This window comes from Triturus cristatus, chromosome 5_2 (genome assembly GCF_964204655.1).
Source record: "Triturus cristatus chromosome 5_2, aTriCri1.1, whole genome shotgun sequence".
NCBI lineage: Eukaryota > Metazoa > Chordata > Amphibia > Caudata > Salamandridae > Triturus > Triturus cristatus.
Window position 1 is genome coordinate 427,840,316 of NC_140588.1, and position 25,960 is coordinate 427,866,275.

At 43.3% G+C, this 25,960-nt stretch overlaps 1 protein-coding gene across 2 annotated transcripts in view; it reads right to left on the reverse strand.

The window, feature by feature from the left end:
• The window catches only part of LIMD1 (LIM domain containing 1), a 475,792-nt gene that overhangs the window by 191,780 nt on the left and 258,052 nt on the right, over nucleotides 1-25,960 (reverse strand). For both annotated transcript variants that reach the window (XM_085607366.1, XM_085607367.1), the window contains exon 4: nucleotides 5,909-6,010. In XM_085607366.1, coding sequence (XP_085463492.1) covers nucleotides 5,909-6,010 — 102 coding nt within the window. The remainder of the gene's footprint in view (nucleotides 1-5,908; nucleotides 6,011-25,960) is intronic.

Consider the following 25,960-nt stretch of genomic DNA (forward strand, 5'->3'; position numbering starts at 1 on the left):
GGTGACAACATTGAGTACAGCTAGCATAGGGTTTCTTCAACTTGAATTTCTGCTTTTTTACTGTTTGTCCAGCTATGTGCATAGGAAATGTCAAGAGCTAAGGTCAATGATCTCAAACTTAGCACACAGGTTTAAAGAAGATGGAGAGTAGGCATGAAGTCCCGGGTGCTGGAGTACTCTAAAAAAATCATCTTAGAGGCATTCAATGAAAGCTGGACTAATATTTTATCAAGGGTAGCAGCAACTGGGTTACCAGTGTTGGGGGAGATAAGGTGAGTTCAAGTGAGACAGTAAAATTGCTGATAAAATTAATAACTAATGAATATCACAATTGAAAACAAGAGTAACCATAACCAGGGTGCTTCAGAGACATCATTTCAAATTGGGATGTCTTGGAATCAGACAGCAAGCTGGGTTATGCATTTTAATATTCTCTAAGAGGACATCAGCAGAATAATGAACATTGTAAATTTGGTATTGTGCCAGAAATTGGGTGCAGCCTATAGTACAGGATTTCTGGTACTCCTCTTCATGACAGACCCTCTGTGTACAGCCTGATATCTCTGAGAATTACGAAATGAATAACTGAAACAAGATGAGTTTCACCATCATATAGGCAATCAGAAATCATTTCAAATATTGCTAATCTGTAGCAAAGTTGAGACTAACCTTTCAACTGGAAAACAACTTCAGCTGGATGCCCGACCCGGGTGCTCTAGCAGTCAACGCCTTACTACAATCTTGGAAAGGAGCCAAGGAGTATGCATTCCCTCCCTTTGCCATGATTCAGAGAGTTCTTTAGATAGTGAGACAGGATCAGTGCTTCCTTGTCCCAATAACTCCCTTTTGGCCATCCCAAGCATGGTTTCCCCACCACTCTAGAACTAGCTTGCAACCCCCCCTTCTTAATTCCTACCCTAGAGAATCTTCTTGTAGACGTAGACGGAGGAGTTCACCCCCTAATTCAGAACAGGAGTTTAACCCTTCTTGCCTGGAGATTGTGAGGAGATCCAATGAAATCTCAGGACTTTCGGCGACGGCTGCAACTCTCCTCAGAGAGTCTTGGGCCCCAGGCACTCACTACAGATAAAACAACATATGGAGAATCTGGGTACGTTGGTGCCTGGAAAGGAACCTGGATTCCTTGGAAGCACCTATTGTTGACATAGTTCCTTGTTAAACAATTTGATAAAGGCCTCAGCTATAGAACTATCAATTGCTATCGATCGGCTATTTCTGCTGGTCATGTCCTTGTCAATGGTAAAACGGTAGGTAAAAATGTCATTGTTTGTAGAGTGATGAAAAGCATTCATTTAAGAAGACCTCCTAAGCCTAAATATGTAAGTCTTTGGGATGTCAACTTAATCCTTGATCTTTTCAATAACTGGACTATTAATACTCTCCTCAATAGAAAAAAACCTTTACAATAAGATGGCTACTCTACTATGCTTAATCTCATGCAGAAGGGTCTCTGATATCAAAGCCCTGGAGATTACGAATAGATTTTATAACATGTTCGGAATCAAATTTGAGATTTATAGAAGAACAAAGACTATGTCTGATTCAATCTTTTACCCATGTTTTGATTTATGGCTAAAACTTTGCGTTGTGGACTGCATTAGAGAGTATGATCGCAGAATGTTTGCTCTTCGCCCTCAGGATGTTAACCAATTACTTATATCCTTTGGTTAAACCCCACAAAGGCATAACCTCAACCTCTATTGCTAGATGGGTTAAGACTGTTATGAGTTTAGCAGGTATTGACTTAAAGAAATTTCAAACTCACTCCCTTAGAGGGTGCTATGGCCAGTCAATCTCTCTGGTCTGGAGGTAAGTTGGACGACATTCTCAAAGCTGCTGACCGGTCAAATGCTAGCACCTTTGCACGTCATTATTGCAAGCCTATTGAACATATGTCTGATGTTGTTTTACAAAGCTACCAACATGCATAATGTAGCCTCCGTTCTTGTAATGAAATTGCGATTCTCATATTACCATGACTAGAGAATCTGGATTTCATTAACGACACGGAGGCTGACATTATCACTCCCATCCCACCCCTTGTGGTCTTACAATGATTTAATGCTGTTTTTGTTACAGTTTATTACTGTACTTTTTATTAACAGTACTTGTTTCATCTCTTGTTCCTTTTAGCTTGATAAGCTTGACACTATTTTTTACATACAAGAGATATTTACTTCTTTCTCTTTTCAGGTAATGCTCTTTAACTGTGTGTCGCCTGGCCTTTGGTTTTACCTTCGTTCTTCCTTCTCCTTCATCCTGCTCATCAGAAGATCGTTTTGATGTTTCAAGTTTCCTGAACTTATTTTCCTCCACATTTAAAAGAGGTAGATTGTTGATGGCTCATGCCTTTCATGTGTTGCTATTGTTCTATTCTGGAACCTTTTAATATTGTGATGTAAGCGGCTGCTTGGACTGCATTAAAGGAATAATGCATAATGTCAGCCTCCGTGTCTTTAATGAAATCCGGATTCTCTAGTCATGGTAATATGAGAATCGCAATTTACAGAAAATGATCCACAGTCGGTTAAAGGGTGTACAAGGCTTTCGAAAGAGGGTGCGTGTTCTTACTAGCAGTGAAATCTATGTTGTCAAAGAAACCAACCTTATATAAAATATATGCATATCAAAATGGTATTTGATGTCGTCAACCAGGGTGACCTTATCAGATCGAGGTACTGAAAAAGGCACATTTAGTACTGGCACAAGTCTTTGTGTTTCATATTCAGCCTTTGATGGGTTTGATAACAAAGAGGGGATACATTAATTGATTGAAGGTAAGAGATGGGTAAGAGAAGTTCTCCAGGTATGTGTCCAATCTCTTACCATAACATGGACATTACAAAGTGGCCACACTGTTATTTGTGTATGCCACAGCATTATAATTTTGTATAGAACCAGTCTTTGATACACGACTGTTAGACATGAACGTTTCTGTAAAAGACTCTCTTAGCAAGTAACCTATAAAATCAAACATTAAGATCCATGGTACAAACGATCTACTAACCTCACTCACCAGGGATCAGTGATAGAAAGCAGAAATAAAACATTTAACTACAATTCTATTTTTGGACAGTTCGATTAGAATGGCCACCTACTTCAAGAAAGTGAATCACGTTATGAGAAGGAACTTTTGTGTCCTGAAGTAATGTCAAACTTGAGATGGAAGCTCAGTCCACTCACCAGGTACAACTGCCTAGAATGCTAAGACTCTAACAGCAGAATGTTATGCAGCCAAGTTGTGGGGCTATTGACTGAGTGGAATATTACTCCCTCTTCCTCCACGTGAAATTATGGACCAGAACTTTATCCACACTTCCAGAAAAGTTAACTCTGCATAATACAGAATCTGAGATAAATGTGATTGTTCACAGGGTCACATACATACTCAATGCACAGTGCATAATACACAATACACAGCATCTTGGATTTGAAGAAAGCACTACACACCAAAGTCTACTGAAATCATTTCATCAGCATAATTGCATACTAATCAAAATGTCCTGAGAGTGCAGAATAACCATGGCACACCAATATAATATTAAAATTCTTGGGTATTGTGTCCTCAAATGGCTATAATGACAAATAAAAATGTGTGGCAGCTGTAAATAAGAGTGCTTTACAGAAGTAATCACTTTTTTAGGTCTCGCCTAGGCAGCGCTTGCGCTGTCTCTTCGAGCCACGCTGTATTCAAGATATGTGCATAAAGCTCCGCCTAATTCCGTCCATCTTTTTAATTGGCTCTTGTCCCCGTCCTTTGTAAATGGTGGCTTTTCATTGGTACTTAGGCTTAGTAGTCCCTCCTTAGTACCGCCTTGTCTCTTCGTGTAACCTCCCATGAGGACACCCTCTGTTATGTGTTGTTATGCCCTAGGTTTTAATTACAGCCTCAAGGCACTATTTTCTTGAAGGCGTTCAAACAGGACACTCACTTGGTCTTAAACTAGGTTGGCAGTGGTTACTTTACTCGCTAGCACATATCACTTTTATATTAGACCTTCTCTATATTTCCCTTCATCAGCTCCACTTAGAGTACAACCTAATCCGGATTTATTATAATAATTCTTTTGTCACATTTCAAAGCTACTAATTCTATATATGGGCATAGCTAATTGAATGCACTTTTGATACTGTCTTGCATGCAATGCATTATGGGTAGGATGGATTTACCATTTCTTCTGCAGGGTGCAGTACCATATATGACCAAAAGTTTATGATGCTCACTAGGGATCTCTAGGAGCAGCTTGCAGTACTGCACCTAGACATGGAGTTCTGGTGCCATGCTCACTAGGGACCTCCAGGAGCATCTTGCAGTACTACACCTAGACATGCAGTGCTGGTGCCTTGCTCACTAGAGACCTCTAGGAGCAGCTTGCAGTACTGCACCTAGACAAGCAGTGCTGGTGCCTTGCTCACTAGGGACCTCTAGGAGCAGCTTGCAGTACTACACCTAGACATGCAGTGCTGGTGCCTTGCTCACTAGGTACCTCTAGGAGCAACTTGCGGTACTGCAACTAGACAAGCAGTACTGGAGCCTTACTCACTAGGGACCTCTAGGAGCAGTTTGCGGTACTGCACCTAGACATGCAGTGCTGGTGCCTTGCTCACTAGGGACCTCTAGAAGCAGCTTGCGGTACTGCTCTGAGACATACAATGCTGGTTCCTGGCTCACTACGCAAGCATTTGCAATGCACTAGGTCTCGCATTACTGAAAGTATAAGCTATTGGCGTTGCATTATTATTTGCAACGCCAGTACCTCAAACTATCTGTAATGCGAGACCTATTGCATTGCAAATGCTTGTTCTTAACATACTTACTGTTTAAGTGGTCACAAGTTGGAAATGAAGTACAAATTAAATTATATAAATGCCCAAACTAAACAGGAAACTCTCACATACAGATTAAGAATCTAGCAACATGAATTGAAGGACATCTATGGTTTACAAGCTGAGCTAAGTCATTAGACAGCCCATCAGCATAATGGGATATATTTTTTTTTAATTATCAAGAGTGCAACCAGATTACTGCCATAAGATGGACATCTTTGAGTAAAAGAAGGCATCACAATCACTCTACTGAAAGCTGAAGGTATTGTCACCTTTAATGCCAGGACTAGTTCAAATAAGGCCCTGTAAAGTTGTATAGGCTGTCCAATAGTATGTGGCAGTCGAGACTCCTCCTCTCTCGAAACCAAAGGTCCACACCTCAACCTGGGGGTTACACTTGCAACTGTCAGCCCCCCTCCCTCAAGATACTCAGTGGTGGGAACTGGATTCAAACCTGATCGCCAGGGCTGGTCAGATAATCGAAACACTCTAGTACACAGCAACTCCTGCCATTACTGCTAAACCACTCTCAGGTCCTTCCTCACAGCCTCACTTGTGCCACTTCCAAATTTTCCAAAGCTCTTGATAAACACACAGCAAACACACCTTAACTGCTTTTAATCCCTACTGGATCATTTCATTAAAGATATTTAGAAGACACTCAATATGGGAAAAGGGTACAGCAGCCCCAATGTAATGGCTCACTTAAGCCACTGTATGGCACGGACCATACCAATATGTCAAATGCAAAAATGTCAGCCTTCCAAAATTCCTGCTCACAAGGGTGTGGAGTCAGGATTACCTTGAGGAACCCTAATTGCAACCAGGAAACATGCATTGGCAACTTTTACATGCCCACCTTGACTGGGAAACCAAAGGTAGCTTCCTCGTGCTAGGTATCACTTGTCAGCTGTTTTCTGTTCTCTCAAGATCAAATGCCTGCAAGCTTGTATTTCACAGAAATCACAATCCACATCATAAAACATATATCTGGCATTTTTGATACAGAGAATGTGGACATCCAGAATAAAAAGTATCACGATTTAGAACTAGTACTTACTGCATGCTCCGCAAGTGAAACACCCATCGTGGTATAAGTTTCCCATGGCCTGGCAAGCTTGGTTTGCTCCATATACACCTTTGCTGCATTTCACACATGTCCCTAAAATGGAAAAATATGAAAATTAGACAAGTAAACCAAGAACAAATATCACAAAGACAGCTAAACAATTGAGAATTACTGGCAGATAAGTACAAGCTAGTCCTACTTAAGTTAGGGTAGATTGAATGACTTCATTTGTATGCCTTTTAATGTATGAGCATTTCACCTGAAAACTGCAAAGTGTAAAGATGTACCCACCCATTACACAGGACTGGACCCACCACCTCGCCAACCCTGTCTTCTTGCTCAGTGTCCAACCAAAAAACTGAAGTCTACCCCAAAGGAGAAAACCAAATCTTCAGATGTTAATAGACTTCTCCATCAACAACGAAAAGACTGAACTTATCTCTCACCTTGCAAACTCGATGTCTGCCATCAACACCCTTCTAAACTAGTTCAGCCCTTTTCTGAAAAACAAAACGTGTGAACACCCATACTGCCATTAAAACATACACATGTCAGCCGAAACCTTCAGCACTCTTGTATTGTATTCCAAAGACCTTACCAACAACAACACTCCATCCATAGGCAGGAAAGAAGATGAAAGAAAAACAGAAACTATGATGCCTTCATCCACTGAAGAATCAACACACAACCCACAGACAATCCATAAAATAAGCCAAAACAAAGTACTATACTAACACCATCAATTAAGCTACCAAAAGAACCAGAACACTCTTCAAAACAATCACTGAATAACCTCTTGCCTGACCCTCCAATACAACACTGCATTGAGAAGTGCAATGCCATCAACCTCTTCTTAAGTGAAAAAATACAAAAGATTTGACAGCACATTGACATCATCATCTCCTTCTTCTCTTATCCATACAATACCACCTCTACTTTTAGCACTATGTATTTGATATCCTTTCTCCCACAGAACTTGCCAACATACTCAACTCCCTCAAAGCCAACTCCTATTAAGATGATGTCTTAACCTCATCCTGCATGAAAACTCTCCAGAAGTGCTATGTCCCTCCTACTCACTATTGTGAATACCTTAATCACTGAAGGAATCATCCCAGAAGCTCTAATAATAGCCCATATGACTTCTCTAGAGGGCTTCAGGGGTAGGCATTCTCTGGGATCTCTCTTCAGGAAGATGTAATGGCTGAGGGTACACTGAAACCTTTCTCTGAAACTAAGGAGGTATTTGAACTCTTCCATACTCAATTTTATCGGTCAAGAGAGTGTCCAGACGTGGGTAGGTCCCACACGCAGAAACCCCAGAACTGTGGTTGTTTGCCCTCGTTGTGAGTGTCTCGGACGTCCAGGTTGTGGCTACTCCACATCCCCTTCTAGGTTTTATCCAGAAGGTAGACACTGTTTTACACCCACACCCCTCTTGCACCGTGGATTACGTTTGAATCCAGACTACAGGGATGGTACTTCCTAGGACACTCTCTTGACCGTCCCCCCCCCTACTTCAGAGTAGATGAGGATCCCCCTCCAGTCCTGATGAAATGCCACTCATCCTTTTGGAGAACTAAGGCATGAAACAGGTCGACCAACTGACCACTTTCACATTTCACCTTGAGCCACAGCAGGTTTAATTCTCCTTGCCAGCCACAACTCTCATAGTCTGTTTTAATCATAGCATCAGTATCCAGCGAATAAAGGATTTTTGGACACTCATAGCTATTTTTATACACACTATCACTCCCACTCTACTCACCACACATTCACTCCAACACCCCATCTTCTAGGGCCTGCCGGCAAACAACACAGAAGACCTCCGGCAAAGAGCCCCCATGCGGGGTCCGTTGGGCATTGCAGCGCTGGCCCAACGAGGAGCTGCCCTACATTGTGGCATGACACCTCTCTGGGTGTGTGAGGGCCCTTGCTCCATATTGGAGCTCTCCCCCCGCCTTCCTTCCCTTACCTGGAGCCTCCTTACACGCCCTTCGGTCAATTGGCCCTCCACCCATTGACCTTACGGCCCCCCGCCATAGGAACTGCATACCTCTTGCTTGACTTCTGGGCTCCTTGGGGGACTCGACAGTTAAATGTGAAGGAGCGGGATCGAGAAGTCCTCCACTGGACTATCTGCGATCTATTCATCAAAAAAAAGAGCTCCTCTACCTGAGTGCATTTGAGTGTAGTCCAATTTCGTGGAGTTTGTTAATCAAGCTGTGTGAGACAGTTTAGAAAGTTGCAGACAGGTCAAGTAGGATGAGGGCCATGGCATTCCCCTGAACAACTACTGACCTGATATGGTCCAAAATGACTAACAGCGTGGACTCACGCTATCTTTGGCACAAAAGCCTATCTGGGAAGGACCTAAAAGCATATTATTTTCTAGAAAAATAGGTAATAGGCTATTCAAAAACCCTGTGTTGTCTGATTTATTTAATTCCTTGTGTGCTAAAGTAGCCATTTACGAATGTTTGTTGAGGAGGACTGCCGAAATCAGCACTGTGTGGCTGCCCGCAGTACACGCAGGGCACCCTCTTAAGAGGGAGGCCCCTTAGTGCCGCTTTCTGACATACTCACCCTCACTCCACTTGTGGGGACCCCCAGTGGGAGTCCCTCTGTTATAACACTCTCCCGCAATATTTCCGGTGCCTGGGACCGACATGGTGCCAGGTGCTTAAACCGGCCCCACCCGGGTGCTGGCCTCTTTGTTCCCCCACTAGATACGCTGTCACCCACCCTATCCCGTACCCAGTGTCCCAACGGCAGAGTTGTGCTTCCTGTGCTGAGATTGTTAATTGTTTGTGTTGCAGGCGGAGTTACAGGGCGATCCTGAGGCAGTTTGGTACATAGGTGTACTACCTCAGGAAGCACAGCAGGGGTGCTCCATGCCAAACCCCAGGAGTCTTTAAGGCAGGACCCTGGGATGTAAGCAGGGCCGGACTGGCCGTAGCGGGCACCGGGCAATCCCCCGGAGCGCCGTACGGGTGGGTGCCGGTTTTGGTCCCCTGGGGGCCGGTTTTGTTACAGGGCCGTTTTTGCAGCATAGCTGCAAAATCGGCCCTGTAACAAAATTGGCCGATAACCGGCCCTTGCAAAGAGCTTGGCGGCACCCCCAAGTCCGGGGGGGGGGGGGTATGGCCGGCCGAGCACTTTGCCAGGGCCGGTTTTGGTTCCCAGTCCGGCCCTGGATGTAAGCCATGGTGCCCCGTTAGTCCCTCCGGTGTCTGCAAGCCTGAGCAACCGGGGGCTTGCCTGGTGATGCTCCACCCCTAAAAAGGCGTGAGTTATAATCATGGACTGGTGGTCCATGGTATTTAAAAACTCTCCAAATAAAATGGTAGGACTGAATGGGCTGGCCCACAGTGCCGTTTGGCTCACCAGGCGGGTGGGCAGCTTAGGTTTCTCATCGCTGCCTGCCCTTGGATCGCTCATAAGGTAACCCAGCACGATGGCATATTTCATTTCTGAAATAAACATCCAGCAAACTGTTTTTACATCAAACCATGTGTTGTCTGATTTATTTCATTCCTTGTGTGCTAAACTTGCCATTTACCAGTGTTTGCTGGGGAGGGTTGCCGATAGCAGCACAATGCTGCTTTCAGTATTTCCACACTGGTTTATGTCCTTAACACAAAGTTGTAATTGTGTAATTGGCACGTGTGACAGCTGGCCTTAGCTCTCTGCCGAGAAACTACAGTTTCGATGGACATGCAGTCAAACAACGTTATGACCCAGCAACAGGCAATGTGAGAAACTCTTACTGGCTTCACTGAAAGTAAAGTAAACTTAGCCAGCCCCACACTGATTTCCATAGCAACATGACACCTCTCTTGGACGTGGACCCAGCTCATAATAAGTGCCTGGGTAGCAGAGCAGACGCTCTGGATGCTGAGTCTATTTGAAGCCAGAGAGCTACGTCGCCTTTCAGCGCATAGAGGAGCTATAATTAGGGTGACATTGGCATGTTAGTGTCGCAATGCAGACACCAGCACTAAAATGCATTCATACAACCCTGTTGCTTGGTACTTGGCAAAGCTGCTCTTTACATGTGCTCAAGTGATTAAGTCTATTTTTAAGTTTTGTTGACTTTTTGGTATTGCATGCCACAGATACAGAATTGCAAAGAAGTGCTCTAATGAGTTTAGGAGTCGTACTAGGTACTTGATGAACAGAACAGTAAATGAAGTCCTCTGTGAACGCTTCCTCACACTATACAACATTGTGTGCCGACCCTTTATGAGACAGGGTGCGAAGGGTAGTCTTTGTTTTTCAACTGCGATGGCACTTTTTATCTGAAGTACCCACTGGGATGAAAACCACAAATCATTTTACATGAGGAAAGATGGACACAACCATGGCCATATGGATGCCCCAGAAATACCAGCTTCAGCGGAGGTCAGAATAACTTGTTTTTTATTGCCCATTATTGTCTTTTATCTGTGATATGCAGGTCACAAGATAAAAGCCAAAAGTAATAAATATGAAAGGAAAGAAGATAATAGCCAAGTTATGGGGTAGGTTAAATGGGTGTCAAAGGGGTACAGAAAGAAAAAAGAAAGAAACAATGACATAAATATGAAAGATGCTAATAGAGTGAGAGAACAAAAAAAAGAAAGAAAAATTAGACTGTAAAGAAGGGAAAATGGCCAAAGGGAAAGGAAGTGCACCTGAAAGAAGGCACAAATTACGTCGAAGAAAGGCTGAAAGGAAGATACAAAATAGAGGGGACAGAAGCAAGATAAAGAAAGAAGGGTGGTAGGAAGGGAAGGAAGCAACAACATTATTTTTAAATAGGAGGGAAAGAAAGAAGGAAAGCATACAAAAAAATCTGACAAACAGGAATGAGAGAGAGGCACAGATAAGGAAGAGCAATAAAAGGAAGGAAAGGAAAGTTTCAAAGATGGAAAGGAATTATGAAAAGAAAAGAAGGGGAGAAGGAAGGGCAGGGAGATGACTAAGAAATAAAACACATGAACGAGAGAAAGAGAGAGGGTGTAAGTGCGTGAGTGGTTTTTTTAGTATTTATAGAATCCCAATTGAAATCCGACAGACCCTTTACAACACCCGACTGAAAGCTCGGGGACCCGACAACTGTTTAAATAACATAATGTATAGGAGGGGGATGTAACAGCACCCCCCCCCCCAGGAAAAACAATGACAGGGCTGCATAGGAATGGTCGGGATTCCTCAACTTGCTCAAATATTTACTGTCATTTGGTTCAACCTGGGGGCATTTTATTTTTCTGGCTACTCCCCTTAACACAACATTCTTCCCAGAATAATTTATGGGGATCTGTCATATTGCACTTCCTGTGCCCTGGCTGTGGCGGTCATGCACTCTTGTTTTATGAATCGCATATTCAGGGATGAACAGGGGTGTTTGGGTCAATCTGATTTACTAAAATCAGAGAGTGTCTCGGATAAGAGTGGCAGAAAAGGCAGCAAAAAACAGCCAAATAGCCCCGCTGTGCCAGAGCACCTTTTAATCCACTGCAAATGGTGATTCTGGCCCAGAATTTCTGGGGCGAACCACGCACACCCTATTCACAAAAGTGCAAGAAGCCACAGCTGATCATGAATTCTGATGGCGGGCTGGATTTCAAAGATATATAGTGCAATGGAAGGCTCTTGTGGCCTGGCTGGGCATTCTGGCACACGGATCTTTTCCCACTGGGTTGCAGGCTCGGGGGCTGATTTCAGAGTAGGTAGCCGTGTAGTCCACCCATACCCCCATACTAGTTGTGCCTCGTTATCTCCTGCATTGTAGAGCGGGTTCGAACATATCTGCATGGGATGGTTTTGGTTTCCAGTCAGGCCCTACTCTCTTTCCTTGTGGCGGTCCATCTGGTCATGCTGCCCACTTAGTTCATCTAGTGCCATGTTTACACGGAAGCCCATGGCCACGGGGATAGTACGGCAGGAAGCCGTCGGACAATAAGGCCGAACTCCACTCTATTCACGTTGTGCACGTGTGATGGTAAACCCTGGAATGCGCAACACCCTCCATTCAGTGAAAGGAGAGCAGGCAGCGGCTCGCAGCTTCCGCTGTAGCATCAGCGCGTGCCCTTTCTTTGCCTCTCGTCTGGTATCCCATTCAACCAGCCCAGCAGCGTTAACAGAGCGGGCTGAGCCAGCCAAGGCTCCTTAAAGAGTTTCCACATCATGTTAAACGTCGCTGCATGAGCCACCCAGGAGAAAATGACACGTTCTCGGGGTCAGGGAAAACCAAGTCTGCGGCAGCGCAGGCTCCCACGCACAGAACCATCTGTGCACGCGCTCCGGCGCACAGCGTGCAGGAATGCGCCAGCCGGGCTATTCCTGTCCCGGGTCCTTCTGGAGAGGCGAAAGGCAGCCAGGCTCTCTGCGTGAAAGCATCAGGGACCGCGCCTCCTGTTTAATAACACAGCGGCGCTCCCAGAAAGAGGCAATGTCTTTCAACGAGAGGGGCAGCCGAGGTTAAGTCTCAAGCGAACGTAAACGCCCTGTTAGCTATGTGAGAACGATCGGTTCAATCACATTTCCCAAATGCCTGAATTTACACGGAGCATTCCATCAGCATCTGGTGTGGCTGCTTCAACTCCACTCCACCAGCAACCGAGGCAAAACACGCTGCTTGGCAAACCTGTGCATGATACCAGAGCTGCTGCGCACGCACACGCCTGCCCTTCAACTTACATTTGCACCTCAAGCCAATTGTAGAACTAAGGGAACTAGCCTGGTCTCATTTTTCAGGTGCATGTATAGTACTAAATTACGCTTATGGCGCATTATCATGCCATTAAGTGCAAAACTGCGTTATGGGGCCTGGAGGCTCCAAATCTGGGGTTCAGCATCGTGTAGTATTTTTGAATTTTAAATGCAGGACTGTATGTACTAAAATGCAAAGAAAAGTATATAGGGAACCAAAAAGTTACTCACGCCTGACATTTGCATGACACAGAAGGGCAGCCGCTCTTTCTTTTTAATTCGTTTGAGTGATTCGTTTAGAGGGACAGGATACATTTTACAGGTGGATACCATATTTAAAACAGGCAATGTCATGGCTGCTCCCAGGTACACAGAACACACATAGGGAAACAAACAAATACAGCCATGCATGCTCACCAGTATTGCTCAAAAACGCTAGGTGTCACATATGACACCTTCAGCCAGTCCTTACTTTTTCGCCAGTATAATGCTGCATGATGGCATATACAAACCTACACTTACAAAGGTAAGTGCCAAACTACAAGTCCCAGAATGCAAGTTCTGGTGGGGCAAAAAACCCAAACTAGCTAAAGGTGTTACACTTCACATGGGCCACTTAGCAGCTATGCTCATCGATGAATAGATGGAATATCAAAAAACGAAGATTTCCTCTTTACGTTGATAGATTGAGTTGTAATATAGGCACAACATGTCCTACAATAAATCGTTATTCGATGTGCCGGGAATGCACAACCCAAGTCTAATGATTGCCATGGAGATTGCATTTCCTTATTTGTTTACAGTTTTTAGAGAGCAATGATCTAACAACAAGTGCAACAGAGAACTTCAGGTAAATGTAACCTATACACCCAAAAATTATTTGTGTGAGGAGAAAATGGGGCATGGAGAACAGACACGGATATTGAGGTACATTCTGAACAGAGAGGTTTTTCACTTTTCTATGGAAGGACAGCAGGGTTGTCTGAAATATGGATGAGGGTTACCAAGGGATGCTGCCTGGCATGGTTAAGAGAGTAAAGAGGCACCTTCAAGATTATTAGATGCCATTTACTGTGAAGGATATGTGTACTTAACAGCACCATTTGGTGGCTCAGGCAAAACTAATATATATATATATATATATATATATATATATATATATATATATATATATATTACCTACTGGCGGTTGCCAGTAGGTAGTTATAGTTAGGACCCTGTTTCCATAGGAAAACCGCAACATTCTATTTGGAATAACTTTGGCGCCGGTCGACGAATCCTCGCGAAATTTTCAAAATAGGTGGGGCGGTACGCTCTGCTCCTACCCTGAAAGTCTCCGGGGGATTCGTCAAGCGGGGGCTGAGAAAAAAGGGGGGTCTCAAAACGCGTTTTTCCCATGCATTTTTCCATAGGACCTTTAGACACAGCTACAGCCCAAACGGCTGAACAGAGTTACTTGAAATTTGGCAGAGAGGTAGTCCTCAGGTCAAGGAAGTGCCTTTTGTAGGTCTGGTGTAAATCTGTTCAGTAGTTCCTGAGAAAATAGCATTTAAATCAATATATATTTATCTGTGGCAGCTTACGGTGCACTTACCGTGCGCTTACGGTAAGCTTACCGTACGCGTACGGTGCCGTGCGCGAGCGTGAATCTGATTGGCTGTTAGATCTTAGTAAACATTCGAATCGGTCGAAACCAGGAAGCGGCGGCCGCCATTTTCTCTCTCGCACTCTGAGGGGGGGTTGAAAAACAAAGGCCAAAACCATGTAAAGGGGCTGTAGCGCACCGCGTGCCCACCATGCGTGCACGGCACTAACTGCGTAAAGTGGGCGCGCACGCCACGAATGGCGTAAAGTAACTTAGCATTTAAAAAACCATACAAATTCACTGAAAAAACCATAGGTTTCACACACGTTATAGTTAGGAATTAGCATTTAAAAAACCTTGCAAATTCAGTGAAAAAACCATAGGTTTCACACATGTTATAGTTAGCTGGACATTTTACTGATAAAAAACCATTGAAATTCCCCCGTTATAGTTAGTGCAGGCAACTATAACTCACGCGACCGCAATCCTCTGCTGATGACATATGTGTCTTTATGAAAAAAAAATATTTGTAATATATGTATAGCTAAAATTTAATGGAAGAAGACATGGGCAAATAAGTGTCTAAATACAGTATTAGCATCAGCAGAGGATTGCGGTCGCGTGAGTTATAGTTGCCTGCACTAACTATAACGGGGGAATTTCAATGGTTTTTTATCAGTAAAATGTCCAGCTAACTATAACATGTGTGAAACCTATGGTTTTTTCACTGAATATATATATATACACATATATTATATATATGCACATACATACATACATACACCTCCATAGGATATATGCAGATGCACAGAGTGTAATATCCTATTTAGTACCTTTGTTGACCATCGCGGGCCAGTCGTGAGAGGCAAAAACTTAAATGGGTCATGACACCCCTCCCTCAAGAATAGTAATAAAGAGCATTTTAACCTCTACACATCTGCATATATTGTTATGATAACATCCCTTTCAGTCAATTCCTCCATCTCCGGAGGCATTGTTCTGATTTACAGGACTTTTATAAACATGCAGAAGTCTTGAAATCCAAGCTGATGGATATTATAGAAAACGAGTGTCTCATTCTCTGAAACGTGCCAGATTTTATGATAGAGATGCATGCTCAACGGCACGAAGAGGAAAAAGGAGATGACTAAAATATTATTTGTGAGCCAGTTTTATGGCATTAGCAATAGGATAAAAAATGTGATCAATAGACATTGGAACATCGTGAATGACAAAGAAGAGACAAAGTTAGAGAGGCCCCTCTTCGCATACAAAAGGAATACAAATCTTCATAATCAACTGGTACACACCTATAGAGATGAATCATGGAATAGGCAGAGGACCATGGACAATACGGTTGCCAAGGGCAACACTAAATGTGGTAACTGCAATATGTGTACATAGTAAGAAACTAAGTAAAGGGCTTTTAAAGAGCACAAATGCAGAGGCGTCTTGGCGCTGGAGGAAGCAAAAAGAGCCGAGGGCGAGAGTCAGGAAACGCTTGAAAGCTATAAGGAGGGAAAGAGACAGGTTTTGGCCTGTTTCCTAAACTGGGACCTAGATGGAATTAACCGGATGTTGAGGGGAAGTTCGTTCCAGAGTCTGGATGCCATGAAAGAAATACATCTGCCTCCCCAACTGGTTTTGTTCACTCTAGGAACATGGGCCAAAGCTTTATTAGCCGATCTTAAGTTTCAACAGGGGGTGTACCATTGAAATAGTTTTTGATAATCAGTAGGTCCACCCCCATATAGGGCTTTGTGAACCAGGCAGAGTGCTTTGAACTCTGTTCTCTGTTTGACTGGGAGCCAATGTAGAGTTCTAATGGCCCCAGAAATATGACCATATTTAGGAATGTTTAGCAAAGTGCGTGCCGCTGCATTCTGTAAAGATTGAAGCTTCGAGAGCTGGCGTTTGTCAATGCCTAGGTACAAGGCATTACAATAGTCTTAGTCTATGCGGGAGAGAACAAGGGCCACAACAACTGTTTTTCTCAGGCCCATAGGTTAAAAAGGCAAGATTTTATGCAGCACCTTTAAAAGAAAATAGCAAGCAGATGTAAACTGGTTAATCTGAGCTGAGAAATTAAGCTGGGTGTCACACAAGAAACTAAGGTTTCTCACTTTGGTGGCCGCGGTCGGACAGGGTCCTGCTGAGGCTGGCCACCAAGATTGGGACCAGATGGGGGCCCTTCCCAAATTCCATGACCTTGGTCTTGTTGGTATTCAATTTGAGGTAATTCTTATGCATCCATTTCATGATGTGGTTTAGACAACTATGAAATCAGTCTGTACTGTACACAGTGTTTAGCTGCAAAGAAAATAACACATAATGGCAGATGAATAGTAGCCCACACCCTGAACAATTGCCAGAGCAAACATTTTATTTATTTGCTCAGATGCCCATGTGGTTTGAGATATGTGGGCGAAACTGGCAGAGAATTAAGAGTCAGATTACAGGAGCATAAATGCGCCATTAGAACAATGAAATGCAACGCCCCCTTAGTTGCTCATTTCCAAGAGTGTTGCCACAAAGAATCGCAATTTGAGTGGTTCATCTTGCAGAAAGTTAGGATTTGCAAAAGAGGAGGGAGCAATGGTACATTTCTACACTTAACACCATAAGAAATGGACACAATTTGAGGTAAGAGTGGGCTATGTTAGTAAACTAATGAATGGATCATTCAGGAATATATGTAATCTCTCTACAAGATGGGTATTTGGAAGGAGGTGTCTTTGATCTAGATTGAGCACATTCCTCCATATAAAACATAAGTAGAGAGACAATAGTCCCTACAACTAACTACTTTGATTGTAAAGCAATCTTGATATTATTTCTGAGTGTCAATACTATTAAAAAGTTAAAAAAAAACTTGATATTTCACTCCATGGGGTCCCCAGATAGAACTCAGTTTCCCATGGCTTGTGAATTTCTGTTGATATTTTAATATGGTGGACATACTGAATACGCTGTCTATTCTGCAGTTGGGAGTTAGTAATGCCGCTTTTGATACTGGAGGAATCCAGGAACTGGGCCTTTTATTAAATTGCACTCTTGGGACACGAAAAATCCTTCGGATAGTATAGACATGTTGGCAATATAAGAGTGGAACTTATGACCTTAATAGTGTAGATTTACAATACGGAAGACAACTCTAAGATGACGGTGCCAGTTTCTGCAAAAGCGCTGAGACTATTTCTATTTCCATGACTAGACACATGCTCCATGGACGCATAAAAAAATAGGATTCTTTACGTCTGGCTTTTAGACGCAAAACGGAAGGTGATCCTTTGAGGACTGGAGGCAGCACTTGTCCCGGTGAGTCCGACACTGCAGTCAGAAAGGAATTTGTGTAATGGCAGGTCCGTGTAGGAAATAGCCTTATTAACATTGTTACACGCTAACATCAAGTGCAGCAGGAATTTGTTCTTGGCCCCCATATTTTCCTACTATACTCTCACTATATAAGAGTTTAGTATCTAATCAACTTTTGTTAGAAGTGTGGCACAATAGGGCATGTGGTAGTGCGTTTTGTTCCTTAATTTCGGTCCTTATTTTCGGCCATCACCATAGACGGGAGAGAGTGGGGTTGCAGTCCCAGTGTAGATCTATACCCTTGGCTCGATCACTTTGAGCAATTATCTATGTACTATGGGTCAACGAATATTGTTCTTTGGCATCTCCAGGTACCATTTGGGACCTTGAGAATTGGATCCATGTAACCACAAGCTGGAAGGAGTGAGGAGTGGAGATTATTTAATTCCGCATAAAACACGAAAAAGAACAGGACTATTTTAAGGTAATTTGACTCCTATTAACATTATGCGGGAGAAAGGGATGAGAATATAATTTTATCTAGTCAGTGGTAATACATTTATACATTTTACTCTCCCTCAGCCTTACAGTGAAATTTTGATGTTGATGAAAATGTCGATGAAACTCGTGGGTGGCATTTGAATCTGAGGAGCCAACCCTAAGGAGCTACTTCTTAATAGACACCTTACTTTTTATTGCTGATGGGTCACTCTCCATATCTACAATCAGTAGAAGGGGGATTAGAAAGATTAGTAAAACTAAAGAGTACGTTTTATTTAAAGGCCTATTATGTTTGTTGTGCATTATGAGGAGTGCATGTGTTGTTGAAAGTTTGTTTTTCTCCAATATCACCAAGTCTCTTTTTTTAAACAGTCTTATTTGTATTACAAACACTGTATTGACACAGAACTATGAGTCAACATAAGTTCAACATCTCACACTATTGGTCTCTAAATGTATAGATTTAAACATGGATGTACGAAGCAATATCTCTTATATGTGTATCTGTAATTTGCTTTACAAATATTGAATGTATATTTGCTGTGTATTAGAGATGTTCAGATTTTACTAATTTTGAAATTGGTTTTTGTTTAGCTTTTTATAAAATGTTTTTATGATAGATTTGAAGTTGTGGGAGACATCAAGTCTTTTTCCTGAAGAAGGTGGTTGGATCATTCAAACCCACCGAAACGCGTCGATGCTGAGTTACTAAAGCACTAAATCGACTCAGCTTTGGTTGAACAAGAGACTTTTTCACCATAGTGATTTGACCAATGACTTTTTTGCTCGACTAGGGCGCTAAAATGACAAAAAAACTAATGTCTATGGTATTCTCCCCTTTTTAACAATATACATTTTCTTTGTCAGTTTCTGGAATGATTTATTTGTTTTTAGAATAATTCTGGTGTGGTTTTTTGAATTTGTATATAAAACAACTTGCTTTGTATATTTTTATTGTCATACTGAATGCATAATTTTGGTATATGGTATTTTTAACCTTTTCTTAAAAGAATAAAACTATATACTGGATTATGTAATTAATCAGGACTTCTTGGTGATACTAGTTGAATCTGGGATGAATGGTGTATGATCTACAATTGGGCTTCTTTTAACATATCCAAAGGGAATTTGTTGAACTTTGACTGGTTGTCATTTTGGTGCCCTGCCCCTTTGGCTAAGGGGGGCCCGTCTCTTGTTATCTAGAAATAAGTTGTTTGATATGTATTTTGTCAAAAAAGGTATTTACCAAAACAAGGATGCAAGGAGTTAAATTTGTGAGGTGAGATAAATCTAATTAAATAGCTCCCTAGCTATTAGCACAGATGTGCACACTCATAGTTAATTCAATCTCTGAGGTAGGAAACCGATATATTCCCATGTCAGTTCCCTTTACTGTGATGATAACATGGAATCTGACGTTTGCCATGTGGGACTAAATGTGTATTGATTAGTACAGTTGCTTAAAATAACAATGTATTGAGCCACACTTATTTTCACCAGTATGGCATAAATAAATGTTATGAGACATGGTGGAAAAAATGTAGTCCAATAACACGTGCTCTTCAGATAAAGCGTACTAATAAACAGTGTCACACATTTCACAATTATTACGCGAGTGCAAAGGTGTTGTTACCACAATACAGTGTGAAATATTGTGAAAACTCTGCTTAAAGGCCTCATAGTTTGCTCCCTAATACAACTTTATAGAAGAAAACTGGTGCCATACTCAGAAGGCTTAGTTACCCCCACACACACACAAAGCCAGCCACCCACCACTCAACACACACTGTGTCTATAGAAAATGAAGGTTTATATTAACATCTCTCCCTCTCTCAAAAAATATTTTGGACAAAAAAAGGGTTCCTGCACTTATTCCAAAAGAGAGAAAATAACTCTAGCAAATTGCAAAGTCAGCAAAGCATAAAAGCTCGATTCTTTGAGATTTTTTTGGGTGGAGAGACAATAAGCTTGAGCAGAACTAATAAACTCCAGCTCTAATTCATTTTGATATCTGATGAGTATTTATGAGTCACAAATTAGGACCATCTTTTTTCCCAAGCTACCAAGGAAATGTTTACGGGACCAGAGCTAAAGCATTTGAAAATGTTTCGTGCTGGAGCCAAACAGGGAATGATCATAAAAGTTGCATCTGTTTCTCTTACTGCTACTGGGGTTTCTTTTCCCAGCATTCTTCCCCTACTTACCCCGAATGCCCTAGAGCATTGCCTGCAACCGGCAGCCAAGCAACACAGCTGAGGTGGCAGGGACTCAAGAGCATCAGAGTGGAAGAAGGATAAGAACAGAGATACATACCCACAACACACTCCCTCCCACCGAGACCACAGCTAGTGTACAGACACGCCCTAGCAAAACAGCAAGCTTATCTGCAGACCATTTAAACACACCCAGTTACGCTTTACACATGTGGTTCCTCTAATGTATGCTTATTTTTGGGAACTGAATATTACAAGGAGGCATCGGATCTGAAAGTTGTTTCTATTTCATATCTACAAAGATAAACAGGCATGAGCAAGGATAATTGGTTTGGCCTTGGCAGCCGGCCTTTTGGCTTTTTCGATGCTTGATTGTTTTATTTAGCCATGATTTTATAAAGCCTTGTTGTGTAAGCACTGGCCAATATTAGTAAAAATGGAAAAAAAAGTAAAAATCTGTTTTTTGGTCTCATAAGGCACACATTGGCAAACTAGCCCTTGCACTGAAGGGAAGTACTTTGTGTGAGAATGTGAACCTTGTGAAAGAGCAGAATACTACCACCAACAGTGAATTTAGCTACTGACCTACTGTCCCATGCTGTATCCTGAAGCGTGCAGAAGAAAAATGTGAATGACAACAGCAGACCAGTAAAAGACTGAAAGCCCCTATAAACGTTATCTTTACGTTCACATTTTACACACAAAAAACCATAGAAATTCAGCAGTTATAGTAGGAGTTATCTCAAGTAACTATAACTCGTGCCTTAAGTTAACTATAACATGCGCCCCGCCACGTATAGTTTTATCATCAATAATTTTATAGCAAGTGTTGTAGATATATTATCAATGACGTCATAGAAGATGTTATGAGTGCTGTAATATCTGGGGTAATTAGAACTGTATGGGGAGGGTGTGAGTTATAACCTTTGTTTTTTCAGTGAATTTCTGAGATTTTCTTTAACATAAAATAATATTTAATTACCATATGTTTATCCAACCTCCAACATGCATGGCCTTTGACCGTGTACGGAGGGTGGCTTGCCACAGGGCCTGGCTGTGGCTACCACCCTCATGTAGCCAACCCCGCATGCAGATGCAGTCACCCACCCACATGCAGCCAACCCCCCGTCCGCAGATGCAGTCACCCACCCGCATGCATATGCAGTCACCCCCTCGCAGGTAGCCAACCCCCACATGCAGATGCAGTTACCCACCCACATGCAGTCACCCATCTGCCTGCAGCCAACCCCCCGCATGCAGCCAATGGCAGGGGGTCAGCTGCAGGGTCTGTCCAGAGGCCAGGTCCTTTCGCCAACCCCCCCAAAGGTAGCCAACCTGGAAAAGGGGCACAAAGCCCTCCTCCCCGACCGATTTCAGCCGCAGGAACCCTATCCCCCGGGACCCCCCACTTTTTTAGGGGAGGGCGTACGTGGCCCGCCCTCCCTGGGCCGTATTCGTCCCCGGGACCCCATCCCCGGAAACCACTGTTAAAATTATGAGGGAGTGGGACACACAGCCCCCCTCCCCGGGCCGATTTCTGGCCATGTTGACCCCATCTTCCAGTGCCAGCCATATTAACAAGGGTGAGGGGGCATGCAGCCCATCCCACAGGGCCTAGGCATTAGGTATTTGGGGATCGGGCCATGTGGTCCCCCTCCACGGGCTGATTTCGTCCCCAGGGATCCCATATTCTGGGACCCCAACAACATTATGAATGGGTAGGGGGGCATGTAGCCACCCTCCCCGGGCCAATCCCGGCCCGGGGACCCCATCTCCCTGGGCCCAGCCATATAATAAGGGGGAGTGTAGCACGCAGGTCCCCTCCCCAGGCCATTATAAGCCCCGGGACCCCACCTCCGGGTCCCTCTCCCTATTCTATCATTCAGCCCGGCCCTGGGGTCCCTGGGGCTTAAATTGGCCTGGGAGGGGTCCCTCCGTCTTATTGTATGATTCGGCCATCCCCCTGGGGATGGGGGCTCGGGTGCGAAATCGGTTCGGGAGGGGGGCTGAACGACCGCCCTTCCCATTTTCATTTTCTGCTGGGCCCTGGGGGTGGCAGTCTCTGGGGCTGTAATAGGGCATCATGCCCTAAGGTTGCTATAACTTGCGCCCCTGCCATGCCCAGTGATATTATCAATGATGTCAAAGAAGATATCATGAGGTCATGAGTGATGTTATATCTAGGGTAATTAACAGTTTATGGTGAGGGCGCAAGTTATAGTTACATTAGAGCACGAGGTATAGTTACCTGAAATGACTAAATATAACTGGTGAATTTCAGTGGTTTATAGAGTTTAAAATTGAACATTTCACCAGCTGTGTGGGGCTGGGGGTTGGCTAAAGGGCCTGTCCCTGGGCCCTTTTTTTTTAAAGGAGATGCTTGGCCCCACTCCCCAAACCTATTTTTTAAAATAGCTAACACATTTTTGGCCCCTGGTGGGCTGCCTAGGGTGTTAGAGTATTCCTAACCTGCCCCCTTGTGTCTTTTTTTTACTTTTTTCTAGGACTTGGGACCGAGTCCTAAGATAGCTGGCACCACTTCCTGGTTGAGGTGGTGGCAGCCAATCAGATCTCAGTTTGAATTTTGTTTGGATTCGTAGAGCCTTCGCGTCTCTATATATACAAAGGTTATTTTTCAGTAATTACTCAAAAACTACCAGACGGACTTACACCAAAACACAAAAAGCACTCTTTCTGGACCTAGATAAAGCATTGTGGCAAATTTGGTGTAAATCCATTCAGCGATTTAGGCTGTAGCTGTGTCCAAGGTTCCTATGACAAAATGAATGGGTAAAACGCGTTTTGGGACCCCCTCAATTTTTTCAGCCCCCGATTGACGGATCACTATGAACCTTTCCATGCCCAAACTAGGCAAAAAAGAGCACGCTTTTGAATAGTTTTGTGGAGATTCATCAAACTGCGCTAAAGTTATCAGCAACAAAAAAAATGCATTTCCTATGGAAACACTTTCCTAAGTATAACTACCTAGTGGCAACCACCACTGGGTGTATGTATGTGTGTGTAAATTTGTGTGTATATATATATGTATTTATATATGTACATATATAAAAACACACACGTATATATAGATGTATGTATGTATATATATATCTCCAGAATCCCAAGGCAAGACCACGTCGGGTCAAACACGGGCACAGACTCCGTAGTTGGTGCAAACAAAGAAGTTTATTGCATGTTCATGTCAAAGATGACGCGTTTTGACCGCAACCCTGCGGTCTTGATCACATAGCGTGCTGCATGAATAGACATTGTATATATAGAGCAATGAGGCAGTGACTCTATTATTTCCATCGTGACTTTGACATAGTCACACTAACATTACAACATGCAGTAAATTTACATAGTCATCAGCCAATGACTAGGCACATAACGTGGGGCAGACATTTCAACAGACAAACAATAGACTTCCAGCTAGAGATCACACAACGTGGATGACCTTAACATAGAATACAGTAACATAATGGCAATGGTTCATAACAATCTGAACTATTGCTAAAAAATGAATGCTTGAAAAATAATAAACTGGCAGAGCTTGTGCATTAGATAAATCAAAATGAGAGGAAAAACCCCTTGACCCAAAGTAAATAGAGACAGAAGGCGCGCGGTCAGTGCCGAAAAAGGGTGACGCTGGTATTGCGTTTTTGTTCTAGCTGCGCTGATGCTGGAAAGAATACGCTGTACCTTCAAAGCCATGCAAGAACTTGATTGAACGAGGAGAAGGGATTCAGGTCATGGTGGCACCAATTGCTGACAATCCATCTGGGCACAGGAAGAGCTACCTAACAGGAATAACGGGCTACTGAAAAACGGTCAGTGCAAGATTGGGGATAAACTAAATGTCTACTTAGTGCATAAAGGTCATGGCCACAGATGTGAAATTGCTACCGGCATAATGCTAGGAGTTGAAGTCTAAAAGAGAGAAAATACAACCCTCATACTGCTATGTGCCATGCAGAGTGTAAACAAAAAGTGACGGGTCACTGACTAAAGTTGTCATGCTGAGAGTGATAGGGAGGGGGGTCGGCAAAGCAGAGAAGGTGCTGCAGTGTTGGGCGTGAATGGTCAGTGTTAAATTGGTGCAGTGTGGTCAGTGCATGTGAGTTAAAATCATGTATGTTAAGTGAAATGATACAGATGTATATTGAAAATTAAAAACGGGACAACCAACAAAGAGTCAGCCGACTCAAAACCTAACTCTGATATAACGCAAGCGCATGAGAAACAGAGGATAAAAGTCGTGCATACATGCTGCATGGAGATGGGTTAGGGCAAGCCAAAGTGGGAAATGCTGCAAGATGTGCAATTGATGTGGAGCTGAAACAAAAACGTCATAGAGACACTCTGTCATGTGCGATTAGAGGAAATTGTGCAGGTCCTCACTAATGTTGAGCCCTGAAGGGGTCTTGGAATTTAGTTTTAGAATGTACCTAGGTTCCAGTTTCCTTAGTAGTATGGCTCTATTACTATCCCATCTGAGTGGTGGTACGCAGACTATAACAAAATACCAAAGGTGGTCTAAATTGTTACCGTGGACTTCTTTGAAATGTCTTGCGACAGGGTACGTGGGGTCGCTGTTGACTATCGCCCTCAGGTGTTGTAGGATGCAAAGGTGTACCTGGAGTATCGTGCTGCCCACGTACCTGAGACCATAATTGCAGACAAGCACATAGACTGCAAATTCTGTCCTGCAAGTCAGTCTGTGTTTGAGAACTATAGGTGCGCTTCTGAACTGAGCTGTAACTTGGCTGGTGTTAACTCCAAATTTAAACACCATGAAACTGCTACACTTGAAGAACCCTTTAACGTTAGATAGCCAGTTCGTTTTGGAGGCTATTTCAGAGCTACTTCTCACAATAGCGTCATGCATTAAATTAGCTCTCCTATATGTGATGTCAGGACGTTGGGTAACTATGGGTCCCAGTATGGGGTCAGTTTTAATGATGCCCTAATGTTTGTTGATGATGGACCTTAGTGCATGTGCCTCAGTGTTGTGCGTGATGATCAGGCACGTGCAGACGCAGCCCTGGGTGGACTGCTCAATCTGTGTCTCAGAACTGACAGTTACGTCAGTTGGCCTCCCAAGTAACAGCACATCTCTGGGTATGACGTTAGCTTTGTCGATGGCGACAGTGATATCTCTCTCCGTGTAGCCCCTATCTTTGATTCTCTTGTGTGCGTCCCTTTGACAGGCTATAAGATCCTTGTTGAAGCTGCAAATCCTGCGCAAGCGCAGCCTTTCACCATAGGTAATGCTTGCAATAAGGTGCCTGGGATGGAAGCTTGAGGCGTGGAGGGTGGAGTTGGCAGCTGTGGATTTCCTATGAAGGGTGGAATGTAATGTGCCATCAGAAACATATAATTTCACATCCAAAAAATCAACTGACTCAGTGGTCATGTTGGCATTAAATTCAAGATTAAGTTCATTACAATTAATCAGTGTTAAGAAAGCACGTGTGCTCTCGATGTTACCTTCCCAAACCACAAAGACGTCATCTATGTACCGTAGCCAACATTTAATGGTATTGGTCCAAGCATCAGAGTATGCCGCCATGAGAACCTGCTCCTCCCACCAGCCCACATGTAAGCAGGCATAGCTGGAAGAGAAGCAAGCCCCCATGGCAACACCCCTGAGTTGTTGATACAATCTATTGTCAAAAACAAAGAAGTTATGTCGCGGACACCATTCGATAAGAAACAGGAGTAGTTCATTAT